Source organism: Hyperolius riggenbachi, chromosome 3, assembly GCF_040937935.1.
Source record: "Hyperolius riggenbachi isolate aHypRig1 chromosome 3, aHypRig1.pri, whole genome shotgun sequence".
Classification (NCBI taxonomy): Eukaryota; Metazoa; Chordata; class Amphibia; order Anura; family Hyperoliidae; genus Hyperolius; species Hyperolius riggenbachi.
The window spans coordinates 181817914-181840170 of NC_090648.1; the positions used below are offsets into that span (position 1 = coordinate 181817914).

Here is a 22257-nt window from a genome sequence, read left to right on the forward strand (position 1 = left end):
CTTTTACTGTAACAACATGTGTAATCTGCTACACAAAAACGCACGCAAAACCGCTAGGTATGTTTAGAAAACCTCTCTAAACATACCTAGAATCGCTCTGAAATCAGCTCCCAAAACCGCTAGCGTATTGCGGATCTGCTAGCGGTTTTGGGTGCACTGGGCCTATCAGCATCAGATCAGCAGGACCTGAAGCACAAGCAGACAGGAGCGGTTTCTATTGGCTCTGCTCCTGCCAGTCACAGCTTATCCCCCTCTGCTTGTGGCTTTCACAGTGTTACCACTCTCCTATCGCCAGCCTAGAGCAGCCGGTAATTTTTCGGCTTGTTATAGCATGTTGTAACTTTTATGAATTGACATTTACTGACATATTTCCCACTCAAGTCTGTAATTTACCTCACTGCTCATTCAGTGTTCTCCCCAGAGCCATTTACCAGTGCGGGCCGCCCGGCTGATTTCCCCCGAGTGCCCGGGTAAAATTATTCATTCTGTGCGGCTCATCAGTGATCAGCGGTGGCTGCATCATTGCAGCCAGCCGCTGTCATTCAGAGACACTATCTCCGCCCAACTCCCCAGCTCCCGGCAGTTGTGTGGAGGGGCGGGGAATGCAGGAGACGTCACGCAGCTCATATGAGCTCTGAGTGAAGGCTGAAGAGAGGAAGCACGGCTTTCGGAAGGTCCTGCAGACGCTGTCCTCCTCCTCCCTGTACGAGCAGCTTACATGAGCTAGGAAGCGCAGCTCTGGAATGTCCAGCCAGACGCTGTCCTCCTCCTCTCCCTGTACTCGGCTAACGCGCAGCTCTGATGTTTGTGGCATGTCCAGCCAGACGCTTTCCTCCTCTCCCTGTGCTTGTCCCAGCAGCAGCGTGTATGTGTGTAATCTCTGTGTAATCTCCCTGGCTACTATACACCCCCCCCCCCCCCCCCCCAAGAACTTTAGGATGCTTGACCCTTTGATCTCACAATTCTCCAGTCCTGCCACTGCCTTCCCCAGCCCTGATTGATGCCAGAAGTGAGTGTCACTGGTGTGAGGGAGCTGCAATTTGGAGGGGGGAGGGGGGGTGAGCCAGAGTACAGATAGCCACAGACTCACCCAGGGCAATGGCAGACAGAGGCACACAGTGATTACCTGGGGCTTCTTCCAGCCCCTTTAGTTGTTCTCCCTTGCAGTCATTCCGCACGCTGTGTTGATCTCTGAACGCTGCATGCACAGCCACATGTCACTCGCCTCCTCCACCACATTCCCGTTAAAGGTAGCGTTTTGCACTTGCGCAGTAACTAAAAAAATGCTACTGCGCATGGGCAAAACACTCCTTGTCACAGGAGCATGATCGAGGAGCTGCGGGGCTAAGTAACAGAGCAGTGTGGAATGGCGATCATGGAGCAGGAGGACTTTAGGGGGCTAGAAGAAGCCCTAGGTAAGTAACTAGTCTATTTCAGTTTAGTATCCCTTTAAGATATTCCAGTACAAAAGACAGAGCCTAGCCTGTCAATTTATTGGGGGGGGGGGGGGGGGGGGGGCGATTCCCCACCTAGAGGTGCCCGACCTAACCTTCCACCACCCGGCTACTTTTTCATACCACCCGGCTGGAAAAAATTTCTGGGGAGAACACTGTCATTAATTGTAGCTTTTTATGCGGTAACTGCTTTTATGAATGAGACACATTTCTAAGTGCTCGGTAAAGTCAGCTGTTTTCAGCATTACTGCATGCAGTAATGCTTTATGAATCGAGGCCTATGAGTCTGTTAACAGTACTGCGTTGTAACTAATTGCGTTATTATAACTCATTGCATGCAGGCTTTGTAGTAAACTCTATGTCCAGTCTCCACTGCAGTTCACACACCTGTGTGCGCTATGCAATGCACCATTGGGAACCTACCCTTAAAACTAACACTGTGTAGATTCTAAGGCCCCGTTCACACTGCACGCGTTTCCAGCCGCGTTTTGGAAAGTGTGGCAGGTGGCCGACACGCACGACATCAGACATTGCATAGAGTGCACTGTCTGATGTTCACACTGCATGCGTTTCGGACCTGTGGGGTCCGGGAACGCATGCTGCACGCATTTTTTTGTAAAAACGCGTGGCTGTCCCATTCACTTTTCAGTGATGGGATCAGCCACACAACGCATACAAACGCGGATGGCGTGCGTTTGTACGCGTTGCGTTTCGCGTGCGTGCCCGTCCGCGTTTGTAATGTGAACAAGGCCTAAGTAATCCGCAGTTCAGGATTCTTTGAAAAACTGCATTACTCACAATGGAGGACGATAAGTGGTTCTAGCTACAGGATTGCCAAGAAGAGCTTGCTCATCATTTCTCCAGAGAGAAGCAGCAGTGGTCATGTGACTGCCCCTGTTTTATGGTACTTACAGATTTAAAAAAAAAAAAAAGTGTATAAAATAATCTAGCACTAAGATTTCTAATCTACCAAGGAGAGGGGACTATCAGGATTCTATTTTTTTAGCTGGATGGGGGCTTTATATGTTGCACCAACGGACTACAATCATTGGTGCAACATAGATCTGTGAAAGTACTTTACAATTTTTGCAATAAGAATGAGGAAGAAGGAAATCCATGCTGATAAAGAGTCCACAAATGACACTAAACTTCAATTCTCTTCAGCTATGTACACATACCAAGCTAACTGCCCAAAACAAAATTTTGGGCAAATGTTTAACCACCTAAGGACCAGGCTCGTTTTGGATGATCTGTGCTGCGTGGGCTTTTCAGCCCACAGCACAGATCAGCAGGCACGCAGGGCGATCAGACTTCCCCCCCCCCTTTTTTCCCCACTAGGGGGATGTCCTGCTGGGGGGGGGTCTGATCGCCGCCGCTCTGTGTGGCTGAGCGGGGGGGGGCTCCTCAAAGCCCCCCTCCGCAGCGCTATTCCCCCCTCCCTCTCCTGGTCACAGGACAGCGATCCGTCCTATATCGCCTCTAATAGGCTTTAGCCTATCAGACGGCGGCAATCCCCGGCCAGGGGCCGGGGATCGCCGATCTCCTTTATAAATTTTCTTCCCTGCGTGTTTACATTTCGCCTGCGAGCCATGATCGGAGGCTCGCAGGCTGTTCACGGAGACACCCTCCGTGAACTGGCATGGAACGGCCCCTCGAACGGCCGTTTCCATGGAAACACCACTTCGACCTGCCGACGCCTATCGGCGTTAGGCGGTCGATAAGTGGTTAATGTGAGTACATGCATCCTAGATACTGTACTGTATCAGCAATACATCATTTCATTTGTAGTTTAATGTTAATACGTTATCTTTCAATTTCAGTTAGCAGGCAACTATTAGGCAGGGGTCACACTTGTCTTTCAGTTTCTACACTTTTCAGAAAACTGAAAGACAAGTGTGACCTCTACCTTACAACAGCTAATGTAATTTATAGAGAAAACTGACAAATTGCGCAAGATGTCAGTTTTTTTTCTGCGCGCGAAATCTGCATTCAAGTGTGACCTAGCTCATTGATTAACATGAGTTTTAAGTTGAAAACAGTTTTTCTGTGCAGAAAACGTGCACGAAAGCCGACAAGTGCGACCCCTGCCTCAATGTTTTACATGGTCTGGATGCACAAATGGCAGTTTTCTTCCAAGCTTGAAATCAGTAGATTTGAGTGTTATTTAGAGTTCATCCTGCTTAGTTATACTCTCATCTTACCTCTTCTTGTTTAAACTTGGAGGCCCAAGACAGATTTGTGGAGGCATTATGGAATACAACTGTTGCATGCATTTGCACTGTCCTCTTTACAGGAAATGGAGTAAGAGGACCCATACAGTGAGGTATATTTACTGCTATATGTACAGACACGTAATAAACTAATTTTGTGCAAGTCTTCTAAAATTATGGAACCTCTCTAGGGAAAAGAGAAGGATACATCAGCCTGGCCTACTAATCCAAATGCTGACAAAATACACTGATGTCCAAGTTCTTAAAGAGCAACTGTTAGCCATCATATGCCCCCCATAAAAATACATATGTAAGTAGATAAATACTTGCTCTACTTACATAACAGATGTATTGCAGTATCCATATTGATTTATTTATTTTTAAATTTTCTTTATTCTCCTGGCAGTGGCCATCTTGAGCCCTCCAGGTTAAAGAATCCCCCCCCCCCCCCCCACGCATCCCCATCCTCCCCGCACTAATTCTGAGCACAGCGTAGAGGATAAATGCAGCATGCACAGGCTCACCTAATAATGGATCTAAGCGTTGCCGTTCCCATCTATTCTCTGCACTACCGCCGACAGCAGTGCAGAGAATATAGAAGGGAACTGCATCGCCTGGAACCATTATTAGGTGAGTCTGTGTGCGCCGCCTTTAGCCTTCCCCAATGTTCAGCGCAGGGAATAGGGGAATGCAGCAGGCGGCAGAGAGGAAGCGGACACTGGAGGATGACTGGAGGAGACAGTGACAGTAGATAGCCTATGGCCCCCCTCCCTGCGCTCTAACAGCAGCTGCAACATCGAGAGTGAAGGGGTGACCAAGCGGCCAATCGCAGAGCAGAGAGGTGAGTGACACAGGCTCCAGCCAATCAGACTGATTCAGCATGCCATGTCACATCTCTTTTGCGTTTGCGTACCAATATAGAGCCTGGGGGCATGGGGAGAGAAGACCTAATTGGAAAAAGTAAGATTGATTTTAAAGTTTTGATTTGTCTGGTTAGCATCCTTTTTAACATTGTAACAGCCTGCAATAGAGAATTAATTTTGTATTTAATGCTAACAGTTACTCTTTAACCTCCTTAGCGGTAACCCCGTGCTGGACACGGGGTAAGCCGCCGGAGGGTGCCGCTCAGGCCCTGCTGGGCCGATTTTCATAATTTTTTTTTTGCTGGACGCAGCTAGCACTTTGCTAGCTGCGCCAGCACTCTGATCGCCGCTATCTGTTTCGGCGCGTGCCCCCCCCCCCCCCAGACCCCGTGCGCTGCCTGGCCAATCAGTGCCAGGCAGCGCCGAAGGGTGAATCGGGACTCCCAATGACGTCCCAACGTCTCTGACGTCATCCCGCCGTCGCCATGGCGACGGGGGAAGCCCTCCAGGAAATCCCGTTCTTTGAACGGGATTTCCTGATCGGAGATCGCCGAAGGCGATTGAAGCGGGCGGGGATGCCGCTGAGCAGCGGCTATCATGTAGCGAGCCCTGGGCTCGCTACATGATTTAAAAAAAAATAAAAATACAAAAAACTGCTGCGCTGCCCCCTGGCGGAATTTTTCATACCGCCAGGGGGGGTTAAGGGCCCGTTTCCACTTGTGTCGCACACGTCTTCCGGACGCGCGGCACTTCCGGGTCTGCGGGTACGCAGATGAATCCCATCAGCCGTGCCATGCACGACTATGGGATTCGCAACCTCCCGCACAACTCCGATTGGAAAAGCCGGCCGAATCGCTAGCGCAAGCAATTCGGCCAGCGGCGCTATTACTTCTTATGGCAGTTTCCCAGCGCGATTTGCCTGCGGGGAAACTGCGGATTTGGCGCGGAAACCGCACAAATGGAAACGGGCCCTAAAGCACACCAGAACCAAGAGAGATATGGAGGCTGACATTTATTTCCTTTCCCGCCTCCAGAAAAGGTGCAGTAGTGGCTTTATGATCGGCTCAGGCGAAAATAGCTGAGCCCGATCAGGTCTGCTCTACTGCTCAGGAAAATCACGCCTGAGCAGTAGAGCGGACCCAATTGGGTTTGGATGGAAATAGCTGAGCCCGATCAGAAAGCCGCTACTGCATCTGCATTGGAGCTGGGAAGAGTAAATATCAGGGAAGAGCTCCGGATAAAATCATCCTATAATTACTGCACCTGAGCACGTGTGTGCAGGTGGGGTGGGGGTTTGAACTTACCCAGCAGCCTTCTACTTTAACCCGTCCCACGCTGCGTTCCAAGCTGCGTCACGTGACTACTACGCTTCCTCCTTCAACCCGGAAGTGTTTGTAGTCACGTGACGTGGCTTGGAACGGGTTAAAGAAGCAGGCTGCTGGGAAAGTTCAACCACACACACACACACTCAGGTGCTGTAATCAGAGGTTGAAATCCGAATGAAACTCATTCGGATGTCAGCCAAATCTTATCTGGAGCTCATCCCTGGTAAATATTGCAGGCGCTACTGCGCCTACGCCACAGCAGACATCCTTGTCATCTGTGATTATGGGGAGGCTTGAGGCTTCGGAGGATGGGGAAGCCTCATTGGGATCCAGAAGATGGGGAAGCCTCATTAGGATCCAGAGGCTTTCCCCTCCCGAGGCAAGTATCCTTCAGGGGGGTATTTTTCTTACAGACTATTTTTAAACAATGTAAATTGCTTGGCTGTCCTGCTGATCCTCTGCCTCTAATATTTTAGTCATAGGGCCTGTACACACTGCTGCTCTTTTAAAATCGCATGCGATTTTTAAATCGCAAGCCTTCATGAGAATAGGAAAAGCGCATCGCACCAGTGTGTACAGGTCTCCACGATTTTCATTATTTTTCAAAAGACCTTGCGATTAAAAAAGTGCAGCGCAAGCGCAGCAGAGTGTGCAGGCCCATAGACCCTGAACAAGGATGCAGATCAGGTGTTCTGAATGAAGTGTAGATTAGCTGCATGCTTGTTTCAAATGTGTGATTCATACAATACTGTAACCCAAGAGATCAGCAAGTCAGCCAGGGAACTTGTGGTATTGTTTTAAAGGAAATAAATAGGACAGTCACCATGTAATATACAGTACCTCTCAGTTCAGGTGTACTTTAATGACTGCTATGCAGAGATTGTGATGTTATGACCAGGAATCTCTAAACAGAAGCTTGTACTGCCAGCGACATCAGTCCAGTCAGCATTCAGAGACTAATCACACTTGCGTCCGAGGGAACCACAGACTATAATGCTGGGAAAACACAATGGCCTCAATTCTAGTAGCTATGTGAGGTACATATTTTTTTTGTAGGTAAAACACTTCATGAGGTATATACCCCCCCTTTTTTTTTTTAGCAATCCTGAAAGATTTTTCTCCATTTCCGAACAGGAGGTAAAATGTGAAGTAAGAGCTAGTCCACACTAGGTCCGGAAACTTACCCGTGGCTGCGTTTTTCAGCCCTCATGAAAAACTGAGCCCCGGATACTAATGTTAAAAATAGCAGCCGTCCTCACCCAAGGAAAAAAATGGATCCGTCTGCGTTTGCAGGGACCCGTTTTCAAAACCTGAACGGATGGTCCGGACTTGCTGCATTTTTACGGACCACGGATATACAGATGGGTAGTGAAAAGCAATGAGAAAACGCATCTCCATCTCCACAGGCAAAATAGCAACAAAAACTGATGAGAAAATGGATAGGCTGAACTTTATTATTGGCCCACAAAATCCTCACACTACCTTCCTAATGATAAAGACGTTTTTTGGGGTAAAAAACTGAACGGAAACTGATGCAAAACTGATGCACTTTGATCAGTTTGCGGTCTGGTGGTACTTCCCCTGATCCCGGACTGCAGTGTCCGTCCTGCAACCGTACCTAGTGTGGACCTAGCCTAAATGCATAAAGTGAGGTAAAACATGACGTATTTCAGCGGTAAGCATGCAGTAAATAAGTAATCTTCAATTGTCTTCCATAAGTTAGGATAGTCTTTGGAAGATTTTTTTTCTTTAGGGGGGCAGGTGTATTTGATTATGTAGCAACCTACGAAGAGTATGTTTATAGGCATTCCTTATAAAAAAAAAAAATTACATTAAATATTTGGAGTTTTATTTATACTATTCTTTTCCAATACACAGCCTGAATAGGAGCGACACTAAAACAGCAATAGGAACTCCACTAAAGACTGCAAAATGCATACAAATTGACTTTACCTCCAGGAAATGGCAGGCCTTAAACTAATAGTTAAATTATGGGCTAACATGCTCCCTAATTTCCATGAGAATAGCTATTTACAGTAAATTACCTCATAATTTACCTCATCAGGTAAAACATGACTAAAACCTACCAGAATTGCTAAAAGTCATTACCTCATGAGGTAAATTACCTCACATGAGGTAATTTGTTTGCTAACCCTACCAGATTTTACAGTACATTTACTGTCCAATCGATATTCCAATCATTTTTCATTCACACCTATAAGAAATCGATCAGAAAAATGATCAAAAAGCAGATCGGACCTGTCGGAAATTATCTATCGAACCATCTATCTACCAAAAAAAAAAATCTCATGGTGTATTCCCAGCATTGCGCAAAAAAGTGGGATCAGCGCATCACCAGGCCGCCTCCGAATGGCCTCTGTTCAGAGATGCGCTGAGCCCCCCGAGAAACTACAAACGCACCTTGAACCCAAACAGAGGCTCTGCATATACACCAAAAGCAAAGCTGTTAAGTGGGAGCAGCTGACCAAAATTAAATTAAATTAGTACATAGCAAAGAAATGAACAGCGCTACTTAAAAACAGATGAGTGCCTACCTGCAAAAGAGTGCAAGCCCCACTTATGGGATAAAATACACACTGAGCATACACATGACCTGTCTACCACTTGGAGGATGTTGGTATTCCCAGCATTACTCACAAACGTTTTCACGCATGATATGTGCGTTTGTCTCCAATTGAATACAGGCTTTTTTTTTCGGTATCCAATAAATTCCAAAGAGTAATAGCATGCGTTTTGCAATAAAGTAGTGCTGGTTGTATTTTTATTATTTTTTTTTCAATACTTCACAAAAATCAGGTGCTAATATGGTTAAAGTGACCCAGCAGGAAAGCTCATAGGGAACAGTTCTCCAATCACAGCACCATCTACAACTTGAAGTGTTCTAATTGGCTGAATAGTGTGGGTGTAGTTATAATTTCTACCCATCTGAAACCCAGGGCTGTGGAGTTGATTCGAGGAGTCGGAAAAATTTTGGGTACCTGGAGTCAGATGATTTTTGAACCAAATCCATAGCCTTTGTAAAAATTAGACTAAGGAGTCGGAGTCGAGGAGTCAGATGATTTTTATATCGACTCCACAGCCCTGCTGAAACCTAAAAGTCCTAGAGGGTGCTGTCATTGGAGAACTGTTGAAACAACCAATTATTTTAGCAGAATTTCTTATGGTGGTTTCCCACTGCATCCACCTCAATCATACTAGCACCTAGAGTCGCAGTTGACTTCTGAACACATCGGCCCCATAGGAAAGCATTACTTGCATTTTTGTATATAATTTTGCATAAAGGCCAAACGCTGCAGATTTTCACAAGTGTTTATTTACACAATTTATTAGCAGACATCAAGCTGACACTATATACTCTACTTAAATTGGAACTATGCAGTCAAGCATAATTAATTAAAAACCTGTCTTGCAACTCCTCATTGACTAAACCAGGCTTTCTCAACCAGGGTTCCCTGGAACTCCAGGGTTCCTTGAAGACTCTGCAGAGGTTCCTTGGCATTTTACCCCATCATGGGGGTAGTATAATAAAGCACACTATAATAGGTGGTACTGTAACAAGAAGCACTAAATTGGGGGTTCAGGAGCCATTATAATGAGTGGCAGTGTAATAGAAGATAGTGAAATTAGCAGCCTAACCTATTTAAAGACCATGCCTCCTGAAAAATAAATGTAGGGGTTCCTCGAGACCAAAAAAATTGTTTGCAGGGGTTCCTTGAGATCCAAAAGTTATTTACAGGATTTCTCCAAGGTAAAAAGGGTTGAGAAAGGCTGGACTAAACAGTTGAGATAATCAATGAGATGCTAAATTCCAAATCACATGCAAATTATGAGGTGTGGAATTAGGGCAGTAAAAACCGTTGTGGTGTCGGTATTATCTAAATTGATAGCGTTTCCTTGACGGCATGACGTAACCATATTGTGTCATCACATTAGGGGCGTGTTACTCATGCGCAATAGAACTTTCAGTCTCCAAAAAACAGCTGACGGACAGCTAGCTGATTTTGGAGACATGCACAGCTGCTATATAAATGTGTGCCGAAGCCCAGCCCGGAATCAGTGCAGAAAGCTCCAATTAGGACTGCAACATTGTCTGTATAGGCTGCACCATTCCCCGTACAGACTGCACTAAAACCTTACTACCGCAGCAAGCACTAGCAGAGATCGGAGGAGGTTGAGCATTTTGCATCTATTGCTTGCTGCAGTACTAAGCTAATGGTGCAGTCCTGCGCTGCTTCCGGGCCAGTAGCGGTGTACTGTTAGGCCTGGAACCCACTACAAAGCGCTATTCAATTGCTAGCAATTTTAATTAGTTTTGTAATCGATTCTATGAGCATTTTCCAGCAATTTTGGTAGCGATTTTAAAAAGTCTAAGCATTTTGCCAGCGATTGTTATTTTAATTTTGATTGGTCCTTTCAAATTATAATTTTTTATACAGTTTGCCGTACTTTAAAATAACACACAAATCGCTATGTGTAGCAACTCATGAGCGATTTGCCAGCACTTATATACTTTACATTGAAGCGCAAACACTCTGAAAATACATGTCCTGCGACTGCAATTTTGCTATTCGAAATCACTCCTGTGGAATTTGTTACATTTATTTACATTGGCAGAGCCTTTTGGGAAATTGCTAGCAATTTAAAGCGCTCCGTATATTATTTTTTTAAAAAGCGCTCTAGTGGGTTCCAGCCCTCACACGGCAACTGCGCATGTCTCCGAGATCAGCTGTCCAACTGTTTTTCGGAGACTTAAAGTTCTATTGTTCATGCCCTAACGTGATGACAAAATATGTTAAAGAGAACCTGAACTGAAAATAAAAAGTCAAAATAACCATACACAGGTCATACTTATCTCCTGTGTAGTCTACTCCTCAATCTCTTTCTCCTCCCCTGTGTCCCATTTGTCCACTGTGATCAGTGGAATTCTCAGTCCTCCATTTTAAAAATGTCCAATACCCAATAACAGCTACCTGGCCAGCACTGTTAAACTGTAAGATCATCCACTTGAGCCATAGGGAAACATGGACATTACCTTGCCATTCAGTTGTAACTGCCAGCTGCTGATAAATAACTGACAGTAACTGATATATTTAAAGAGGTTCTTTCGCGAAAAAAGTAGGCAGTTAAAAAAGTGACAGTTGACAGGTTTTGGGCCAGTCCATCTTTTTAAGGGGGATTCTCAGGGCTTTCTTTGTTTTCAACAGTATTTCCTGAACAGCAGTTTAACTGCCAAAATAGCAAGATACCAGCAGGCCTCCCTAATCACTTGCACACTATTATGTCAGTTAGATTTTGCAACTGTTGTTCAGGAAATACTGTTGAAAACAAAGAAAGCCCTGAGAATCCCCCTTAAAAAGATGGACTGGCCCAAAACCTGTCATCTGTCACATTTTTTAACTGCCTACTTTTTTCACGAAAGAACCCCTTTACGTTCTGACAAAATATTGTCAGAACTGAAAGGAATCACTGTATGAAGAAAATGGTAAGCTTCTGAGAAGAACCAATGGTGAGGTTAGTATGCAATATTTATTTGTGTTTATTTTAAATAATTTTACTTGCTTCAGGTTCTTAAGGAGATGCTAACAATTTAGGGCACAGGGGTAACATACAGGCAGTAAATCAATTTGGCCAAATTCCAGGGTGCCTGCATGCACATTCAAAGTCATCTGTGTAAAAATGTTATTGCCCTATTTTGAAGCAGACATTATGAAAGTGACAGTGATTTTTGTTCTCCCCCATTTTCTACATCTCACTTTATACCAGAAAGAATTTGCGATAATTCAGGTTGGAGTGAGCTTGAGATGTCTCCCAGTGCATCACTGCTGAATATATGCAAATTAACCATTGTTGCCCTTAGAAGCTAAACACACCTCCAGAACCACTGGAATGCAGTGATGTGTCAGTTTGTAAATTTGTACAGAGCTATAATAATCCAACATGCATACATGTTGGATTATTATGTCTCTGTACAAATTAACCTCCCTGGCGGTAAGCCCGTGCTGAGCACGGGCTATGCCGCCGGGAGGCACCGCTCAGGCCCCGCTGGGCCGATTTGCATAATTTTTTTTTTTTTGCTGCACGCAGCTAGCACTTTGCTAGCTGCGTGCAGTGCACGATCGCCGCCGCTACCCGCCGGTCCGCCGTTCTATGCGTCGCCGCAGCCGCCCCCCCCCCCCCCCCCCCCAGACCCCGTGCGCTGCCTGGCGAATCAGTGCCAGGCAGCGCTGTGGGGTGGATCGGAGTCCCCTTTGACGTCACAACGTCGATGACGTCATCCCGCCCCGTCGCCATGGCGACGGGGGAAGCCCTCCAGGAGATCCCGTTCTTTGAACGGGATCTCCTGATCTCCGGCGGCGTTCGGAGGGGCTGGGGGGATGCCGCTGAGCAGCGGCTATCATGTAGCGAGACCTCGTCTCGCTACATGAAAAAAAAATAAAAATTTTTTAAAACTTATTTGCTGCCCCCTGGCGGATTTTGACAAACCGCCAGGAGGGTTAACAAGCTGACACATTATTGCATTCCAGCGGTTCTGGAGGTGTGTTTAGCTTCTAAGGGCAACAATGGTTAATTTGCATATATTCAGTAGTGATGCACTGGGAGACATCTCAAGCTCACTCCAACCTTAATTATCGCAAATTCTTTGTTTGAAGAAAGCAAACTTTTGTTTTCCTTAGTATATTAGTAAGGGGGCTTTTAGGCCCATTGTAGCCCCTCACACTCCAATGAGTTCTGGTTCACCATGAGCTTGCTGGTTAGTCTTTACCTCACTTTATAACGTTTCTTACACTTTATATAACATATGTCAAGAATACTTAAAAGAAAAACACATTTAGCATTTCCCCTTTTTTCGGTAAATAAAACGTGCAATAAGGTGAAACTGTGCTCAGCTTCGGTCTGATCTCTTTCTTTCTGTGGTCCACCAAAGAACCTGTATAGCTCGCCCACATTACCCTGTCGTATCCTTATCTTGCCCTACAAGTTTTGAACCTACAGGAAAGCTTTTCTCTCTATGAAGAGTATTTATGCCCATTATCCTCCGAGCTTGCCCAGTGCCACCATTCACATGGCACCACAACCTTCGCACTGTGACTATATTCATGTTATTAAGCCTTGTGCCGCTATAATGGCTGTCACAGCTCAGCACGGGGCAGGCAGCCTGCGGAAGTGAATGCCATCACACCAGCGGCCGGAAGGACACACACCGCTGCAGCCACCGGGTCCGGGACGTTACCTGTGACAAGTGGAGCAGCAGCAGGAGGCCCAGCAGGCCGGGCAGCCCCATTGTTCAGCTGTCAGTCAGTGCAGGCTGCGGACAGGCCGGGGTTTCATGTAGTCGCCGTCACTCACAGCTCCCGGAACAACACAAATGCTTTCTTGGATTATCACTTCCTGTTTTTCCCCGCTGTGAGCTCAGCAGGAGGGAGGACAGGCCGGTTCCGTGACCGCCTTCTACACACACAGCTTTTACTGCCCGGCGAGGAATGCTCTGTTACCGCTACAGGCAAAGTACTGTTTCTCCAACAGCTCTGCATAGCAACAAGTGACACATCAGAACATAAGTGACTCAAGCAGCTGCTGCGCATGCGCAAACTCTTATAAAGAAAACCCCGTTTGTTACACCGCGGTTGCTTTGTGGCGATGGTGGTTTGACTTTCGGTACATTATTTACAGTTAAAGGGAACCAGAGAGGAATGGGGGTTGAAAAAAGGAATAGATTTTATACATACCTGGGGCTTCTTCCAGCCCCATAAGCCTGAATCGCTCCCACACCGGCGTCCTCCGCTTCCTGGATCCGCCGGTACCGGGCCCGTCACTTCCGGCGGACGCGGCCAATTGTCCGCATCACAGGGGCTCCCTCCATACCCGTACGCATGCGGCTGCGCAGTAGGCAGCCCCATGCGTATCTGTATGGAGAGATCACCCTGTGATGCGGAGGATTGGCCGCGTCCGCCGGCCGACTCGCGGCAATGACGGGACCCGATGGCGGCGGATCCAGGCAGCGGAGGATGGCGGCGTGGAAGCAATCCGTGCGTATGGGGCTGGAGGAAGCCCCAGGTATGTATATTTCATCCTCTCTGGTTCCCTTTAAGGACATTTCTGTGTATTTTTACATATGATTTTTTTTGACTCTGGGCTCTATTCACAATCACACATGCGGTAAAAGATTTTTTACCGCTATATTACCGCCAGTGATAATTTCCTCATTTTTTCCACATTCACTAAAAATGTTCCGTATGTTTCCCGCATGTGGGAACAATGAGTTAAAAAATTTGGGAAACATGCGTAATTACATAGTAAACATGCGGAAATCATGTGGAAAAAAAAGTGGCATAAAGAACTTGTCCAAAAAAAAAAAAATTAAAGTTCAGCAAACACAGCACTCAAGGCTCCAGACTCCATTTAGGACTCTTTCCCACCAAGACGTTGCATTTTAGGGGACGTAATAGGTCGTATAACGTGCCCCTAACGCAACGCCTGGTGGTGTTGGAGGAGGACGCCAGAGTGAGCCGCGTTATGCAGCTCTTTGTGTGCACTGCGCAGTATAGACTGTCGAGACGGCGTAATCGTCCCGATCACGTGGTCTCCGTGGCGCTGATTGGCTGGCAGGACCACGTGATGCGGAGTGTTCCACTCCGCATCACGTTTTCCCGCCAGCCAATCAGCGGCCGCTCCAGGAAGACAACACTGCAAGTGCAGTGAATATTAAGTAGCCATGTGGCTGGCTACATTAGCGGACTCTCCCCGCCTCCTCTCCGGCAGCAAAATATTTTAAAAAAGGCCATTACTGAGCATGTGCACACAGTCTAACGTATAACGTACAGCATGCTGCAGTTTCCAATAACGTAAAGCGTTACAATGTAACGCAACGTGGGCACTGTGAACAGCCCATTGATTTTTCATTGCTGTGCGTTACTCTGGGTTACTGGCTGCTCTAACGTGGGACTTTAACGTCTCACTGTGAAAGCAGGCTAAAGTCAATGGGAAGCAAAATATATCACCAAGTACTAGTAGGTGATAAAAAATTCGGTAGTTAAGTCAGAAATAAGGCGCCCCTTTTTTTGTGAATTTTGATTTTTTTTTTGCGGGAACTACCGACTTTTGCTTATTTTTACCGCATTGTTTACGCATGCGGCTAATTAATGCGTAAAATTTTACGCATGCGGTAAATGTTCATGAGTGCAATTTTGTGAATGTTAAGATGGTCTCATTTCAGTCAGGGATTTAACACAAGTGAATTTCCGCATGCGGAAAATGATTGTGAATAGAGCCCAATGTCCCACAAATGATCAATAGGATTGAGGTCAGGGGACTGTGCAGGCCTCTGATTGATGGTCCTCAAACCAACTTGAGATCAATCGAGCATGGTGGCAAGGACCCATAACAGGCATCTTTTCCTATTTTTCTGTGATACCAAAGGCACACTTGATGCTCTCCTGCTGCTAAAGCTCATCTTTTGCAAAGTCCATCTTGTAGCGCATTGGGATATGCTTTGTGGTGCATCTGCACAAGCCTTTTTTGACCTAAATACAATAGAATTGTTTTATATTAAACTCTGATATAATAAACCTCTGGATATAGTAAACTCAGTCCTCACACAATGCAAGTCCAATTCTGATATAGTAAAGAACTTTTCCTGGGGCTTTGGAGTTTACTACAGTATAATGGAATTGTATTATAGTCCTTATCGCTTGAAGTTTTTTTTTCTCAACTGCCACTCTGTAAACACCTGAGATACTGTTGGGCGAGAAAAACCTAAAACGAGCTGGTGCTAGCATCTCTGAAACGACAACTCTTTTAGGGCTCGTTTCCCCTATTGCGGTGCGGAATCGCCTGGATTCCACCGCTGATGAAATTGCATGCGGATGCGATTCTGCATGCGTTTTTTGCCGCGAATTTGCATGCAAATTTGCATAGGTGAGGTTATATGCGATTTTAACCATGTCACTGCCTGTGTGAATTTACATTGGTACCTATGCGAATTCGCGGGAAAAAACGCATGGGGAAACCGCATGTGATTTCCCTATTAAATACATTGTGTGCGATTCGCATGCGATTCGCATGCATTCCACTCGCAGGTGAATTCTGCGGCTCTTTTGTGCGTTTTTTCACCGCTGAAAAAAAACGCAGCTCAACAACGCTACAGTGGAAACAGGCCCATCTACTTGCATTACATGTGCGAATCCGCATGCGTTGGACGCATGCGGATTCGCGATAGTGGAGACGAGCCCTTAGGATTTTCTCACCCAACCGTATCTCAGGTGTTTAGAGAGTGGCAGCTGAGAAAAAAAAACATCAAGCTATACAGACTATTCTGGTTGAAAAAGGCTGGTGAACAAGAGAGGTGAAAGGCCAGTAGCACGCACAGTTCGCAGCAACAAACTGGTGCTCTACCCCATGGTAAGATCGCAGTCTGTTGTCATGTGACAAATGGCGATCTCACCCAAGGGATTGAGAGCCTCGAAGGACAGCAAAACGACAAGCAGCAAGCATCCAGATCCTGGAGAGGTGAGTTTTAAACGCCCGCTGCTCTGCAGGCTCTGCACACACCTCCCGGCAGGAACCCAAGCCAGCCACGGGATTACTGCACCCAATATGTTTGTTCACCCTGAGCCAGGCTCGGAGATACTGCCAAGGGGGTATTTGATGAGTTCCTCCTGCCTAATATTTTACCGAGAAGTTCCCTTAAGAGGTGACATGCTATTCATAACTGCACAGTTGCAGGTCCAAATTGCGTGTGCGCAGCAAAAGCAATCTCCCCAGTTCATGGGTTCTTGAAGCTTGATTACTTGACAGCTTATTCATTATTTAAGCTGACATACATAATCAATTACCCTTCCAAATATCATTGGTTACTGATTAGCCCGATAAACAGTCACTGTCAACTACCTTATAACCACGCATCAATTTGGTTCTCTGATTCAGCAAAGTAGGTGAAGACATGGAGGGTAGGGTGAATGACTCCGCACCATCTCTTGTCTGGAATGAGAGAGAGATTTCAACACTTAGGACTAGTTCAGAGTGCTCAGTTATGTTCCAGAATAATTCTGCATTCGAAAGAAAATGCTGGCACCATCCAATATCTTCTTATGCTCTTTTATTGATTCATATACACAGCAGCCGTCATGGCAACGTTTCAGAGATAACTTCTCCTTTATCAAGCTAAGCCGCAATGTAATACACATCATGCATTGTATTCTTACGCTTTATATAGAGGGCCATCCACCAATGACATTAGAGATTGGTATCTAACCAATCACTCAGGTCCGCTGCTAGCCGGACCTGATAGAAAACTGCGCTATTGCAAGCCCATTGGACGCTGACAAGAAGACCAGCCTCCCATACGTTTAAATCTATTGGTTGCAACCACGAACTGCCGTTATCTCCGCAGCTCCCACCACGCCCACATCAAGCGGACCTGATGGGGAACATCGCAGGGTGACGTCAGCGGGAGCGGCGTCACCCACTCGCTACCGCCCACTCAGAGGAACAGCCAATGATGTGAGCGCCGACACCAGTCGGCGCCACCCATCACTCCTGATGTAAACAGAACGGCAGAACGTGGAGCAAGCCGTATAAACAGGGATGGCAATCGTTAGTATGTTATATAAATAAAACACTAGCAAGGACTTAAGCAAGGGAGAGGAAAGCTGGGAAGGGAAGAGGGAAGCAAACACCAAGGGGAACCGGGACACATTCAGCATAAATCTAAAGATTAGAACCATCGTATGTCACATAGTGGCAAAGCATATCATGTAATTAACATACATGTATATCTATATATACAATATCACAGCACCAGTGCAGCAGCCCAGGAGAAGCATCTAGAGGAACAGCAGCAGATCCAGCTCACGGTTTAAACCCCGTGGCTCCATGGTATCTAATTTTTTTATCCAAAAAGCCTCACACCACAGTAACTTTTTAATCCTATCCCCACCTCTTCTGGGAGGCAGAACCTGCTCCAAAATCATAAACCTAAGTTGGGAAACATTGTGTCTAGCTAAAGAAAAATGGTAAGGGACTGCCTGATCAATCAAATTTTCCTGTATGGCGTGTTTGTGAGATGACAATCTCACTTTCATTTTCTGTGTTGTCTGGCCAATATATAAAAGTCCACAGAATCAGAATCAGAATCATTTATTTCGCCAAGCATGACTGGGTCATGCCCGGAATTGGATTTGGCACGTACAAACTCAGAGCAAAGCAAGACAAGTGGATAAAAACACAATAAGACAATAGATAATACTACAATAAAACAATAGATAAAAGCACAGTAAGATAGTAACACTTAAGGCCCATACACACGTCGGATTTGCGCGAACGACGGGTCGTTTGAACGTTCCGTCGTTCGCACGTTTCCGCATGAAATCCGGCGTGTGTACAGACTATCGTTCGGGAGATAAGACTGGTTACCAACGATCCGCCGGGCGGATCGCTGGTAACCAGTCTTATCTCCCGAACGATAGTCTGTACACACGCCGGATTTCATGCGAAAACGTGCGAACGACGGAACGTTCAAACGACCCGTCGTTCGCGCAAATCCGACGTGTGTATGGGCCTTAACAGACCGTGGACACTGGACAGCAAGAACAGATCGTGTACACTAGACAGCCAAAAGAGGTGGTGACATAGTAGCTACAGTATAGTTTCCCAGCTTCAGGTCCCTTCAGTTACAGTTCAGTTACAGTTCAGGGGGACCCTGGTGGAGTGGGGGTACATGGCTGAAGTTTAGGAGGAGTTTAAGAGGTTGACAGCGGAGGGGAAGAAGGTGTTCCTGTGCCTTTCGGTCTTGGTGGCAATGACCCGAAACCTCCGGCCTGATGGAAGCCTGTTAAAGTAGCGGTGGCCTGGGTGAGATGTATCGCTTGTGATCCGCAGGGCTCTAGAGTGCAGTCTTGTGGCGTAGAGGAGGTCGAGTGGAGGGAGAGGTTTCCCAATGATTTTCTCTGCTGTTCTGATAACCCTCTGTAATTTGCATCTGTCGCTGGCAGAGGAGCCAGCGTACCAGACCAGAATAGATGAGCAGAGGACAGATTCAGTGGTGGCAGTGTAGAATCTTGTCAAAACCTCTTTGGCCATACCGAACTTCTTCAGCTGGCGAAGGAAGAAGAGCCTTTTTTGAGCTTTTACCAGGGTGGAGCTGGTGTTGGCCTTCCAGCTCAGGTCATTGGAGATAGTAGTGCCCAAGAGGCGAACACAGGGAACTCTTGCCACCTCAGTGCCATCAATGTGGATTGGAAGTGGTTTGGGGGCATTCTTTCTAAAGTCTATGATCATCTCTACAGTTTTGGCCGTGTTGAGGACCAATCTGTTCTCCTTGCACCAGTGACATATTCTGTCAACCTGCTGGCGATAGGCCTGCTCGTCGTTGTTTGTGACAAGGCCGACAATGGTGGTGTCATCAGCAAATTTGATGACCTTGACGGAGTCTGCTGTAGATCTACAGTCATTCGTGTACAGGGAGAACAGCATCGGCGACAGGACACAGCCTTGCGGCGTGCCTGTGTTAGTAGTCCTTTGTTTTGAGGAGATGTCACCCAGCTTGGGGCATTTAAGTGCATAAACTACATATATTGAATCACATGTGTGACATCCTTTGATCTTAAATTTAGTACCCCTATGGGGGTGAACAATTTGATGACTGAACTGCAGTGTACGCAGTTCAAGCATGGAAAGGTGCCTTTTCGTGTGGATACTGATCTAATAGGCGGATCTGTATCCGCATGTACCAAACAGTCCCTACGATTTGTTGATCTACGATAAGAGAACAAGGGTGGATTCACAAAATGTTCTATGTCTGGAAAACTATCGGACAAAAAATGCCAGTGTTTCCTAATCATTTTTGACACGTTACTACTTGCTGTACTATATCTAGACACAAATGGTATCCTATTCTCCTTCTGCCTGTTACTTCTCTGTCTACCAGCATTACCGAAACACCAGCTCATGGGCTGCCTGCACCACATCAGGAGGGTAACCCCTTTGCATAAATTTTAAATGCATCTGGTCCATTCTCTCTTTCCTCACTGCCTCATCCTCTACAATGGTCTGCACCCTCTGAAACTGACTTATAGGCATCGACCTCTAGGTAGCCCACGCCTGGAAACTCCCAAAATGTAGCAGGGAGTTCACATCCGTGGGCTTAACAAAGAGATCGGTGGTCAAATGGCCTGCCTGCCTGATGACCATTGTATCAAGAAAGCTGATCCTATCTCTAGAGCTGTGGGTAGTAAGTTTAATCTCATGACATTGGTCCTTTAATTCCGAGACAAAAGCTTCAAGGGACGAATGTGGCCCTGCCCACACGCAAAAAAACATCATCAATATACTTTGCCAATGTAGGGAATATTTTTTAAAAAGGCTATTAGTATATACATATATCTGTTCATACAGGCCCATATAGATGTTTGCGTAGGACGGGGCCACATTCGACCCCATAGCAGTACCCCTCAATTTAAAGATTAAACTTACTACCCACAGCTCTAGAGATAGGATCAGCTTTCTTGATACAATGGTCATCAGGCAGGCAGGCCATTTGACCACCGATCTCTTTGTTAAGCCCACGGATGTGAACTCCCTGCTACATTTTGGGAGTTTCCACCCTTGGGCTACCAAGAGGTCGGTGCCTATAAGTCAGTTTCAGAGGGTGCAGACCATTGTAGAGGATGAGGCAGTGAGGAAAGAGAGAATGGACCAGATGCATTTAAAATTTATGCAGAGGGGTTACCCTCCAGATGTGGTGCAGGCAGCCCATGAGCTGGTGTTTCGGTAATGCTGGTAGACAGAGAAGTAACAGGCAGAAGGAGAATAGGATACCATTTGTGTCTAGATATAGTACAGCAAGTAGTAACGTGTCAAAAATGATTAGGAAACACTGGCATTTTTTGTCCGATAGTTTTCCAGACATAGAACATTTTGTGAATCCACCCTTGTTCTCTTATCGTAGAGCACCAAATCTTAGGGACCGTTTGGTACATGCGGATACAGATCCACCTATTAGATCAGTATCCACACGAAAAGGCACCTTTCCATGCTTGAACTGCGTACACTGCAGTTCAGTCATCAAAGGTAATGAAATTGTTCACCCCCATAGGGGTACTAAATTTAAGATCAAAGGATGTCCCACTTGTGACTCAATGTATGTAGTTTATGCACTTAAATGCCCCTGTGGACTTTTATATATTGGCCAGACAACACAGAAAATGAAAGTGAGATTGTCATCTCACAAACATGCCATACAGGAAAATTTGATTGATCAGGCAGTCCCTTACCATTTTTCTTTAGCTAGACACAATGTTTCCCAACTTAGGTTTATGATTTTGGAGCAGGTTCTGCCTCCCAGAAGAGGTAGGGATAGGATTAAAAAGTTATTGTGGCGTGAGGCTTTTTGGATAAAAAAAATTCGATACCATGGAGCCACGGGGTTTAAACCGTGAGCTGGATCTGCTGCCGTTTCTCTAGATGCTTCTCCTGGGCTGCTGCACTGGTGCCAGGGTCGGACTGGGACACTGGGGGCCCACCAAAGAAATTTCAACCTGGGGCCCACACATCCCATGATTGCAGTGAAAAAAGGGCGTGACCATGCACCGGAAGGTGGGCGTGGTCATGATGTATTATGGACAGGGCCAAATGTACATGATCTTAGCAGCATTGTAATTCAGAGACACTGCTGCCCAGCAAAACTTTGCATAGAGTCCCCTCCTTCAATATAAAGTAATGTCCTACTTTGCAGAGGTTGCGACCGCATCGGGGCCCTTGGGCCAAAGGGGCCTCGAAGGGCCCTCCCTCAACGACAGTATTACTTCTCTATTGGTCCTGTGCTCATAATAAGCACTTCTATAGATACTCTGAACAGTGGTAATCATTAACAAGCTATTTCCCATCCCTTTCTTGCACATCTGACACTGTAGTTGCCATTGGCAGGTTTTGGTGCGTCGTATCAATTGTTATGCATAGAGTGCTTGGGGGGCCCCATTGTAAAATTTGCATCGAGGCCCACAGCTCCTTAGCTACACCACTGCTCTCAGCATGAGTGATTACAGCACTGAGAACATAATTTTTGTGCTGCAGGCAGCAATTGGAGGCCCACCAGAGACCTGGAGGCAGGGCCCACCGAGGGAAAAAACTGTACTACTGTGGCCCAGTCCGACCCTGACTGGTGCTGTGATATTGTATATATAGATATACATGTATGTTAGTTACATGATATGCTTTGCCACTATGTGACATACGATGGTTCTAATCTTTACATTTATGCTGAATGTGTCCCCGTTCCCCTTGGTGTTTGCTTCCCTCTTCCCTTCCCAGCTTTCCTCTCCCTTGCTTAAGTCCTTGCTAGTGTTTTATTTATATAACATACTAACGATCGCCATCCCTGTTTATACGG

General features: G+C 46.2%; 1 protein-coding gene across 2 annotated transcripts in view; it reads right to left on the reverse strand.

Annotated features, from left to right (window-relative positions):
• The window catches only part of SPPL2A (signal peptide peptidase like 2A), an 88524-nt gene extending 75114 nt beyond the window's left edge, over nt 1-13410 (reverse strand). For both annotated transcript variants that reach the window (XM_068275397.1, XM_068275396.1), the window contains exon 1: nt 13105-13410. In XM_068275397.1, the coding sequence (XP_068131498.1) occupies nt 13105-13155 (51 nt within the window). In that variant the 5' untranslated portion in view covers nt 13156-13410. The remainder of the gene's footprint in view (nt 1-13104) is intronic.
• Between the last annotated feature and the right edge of the window lie 8847 nt (nt 13411-22257).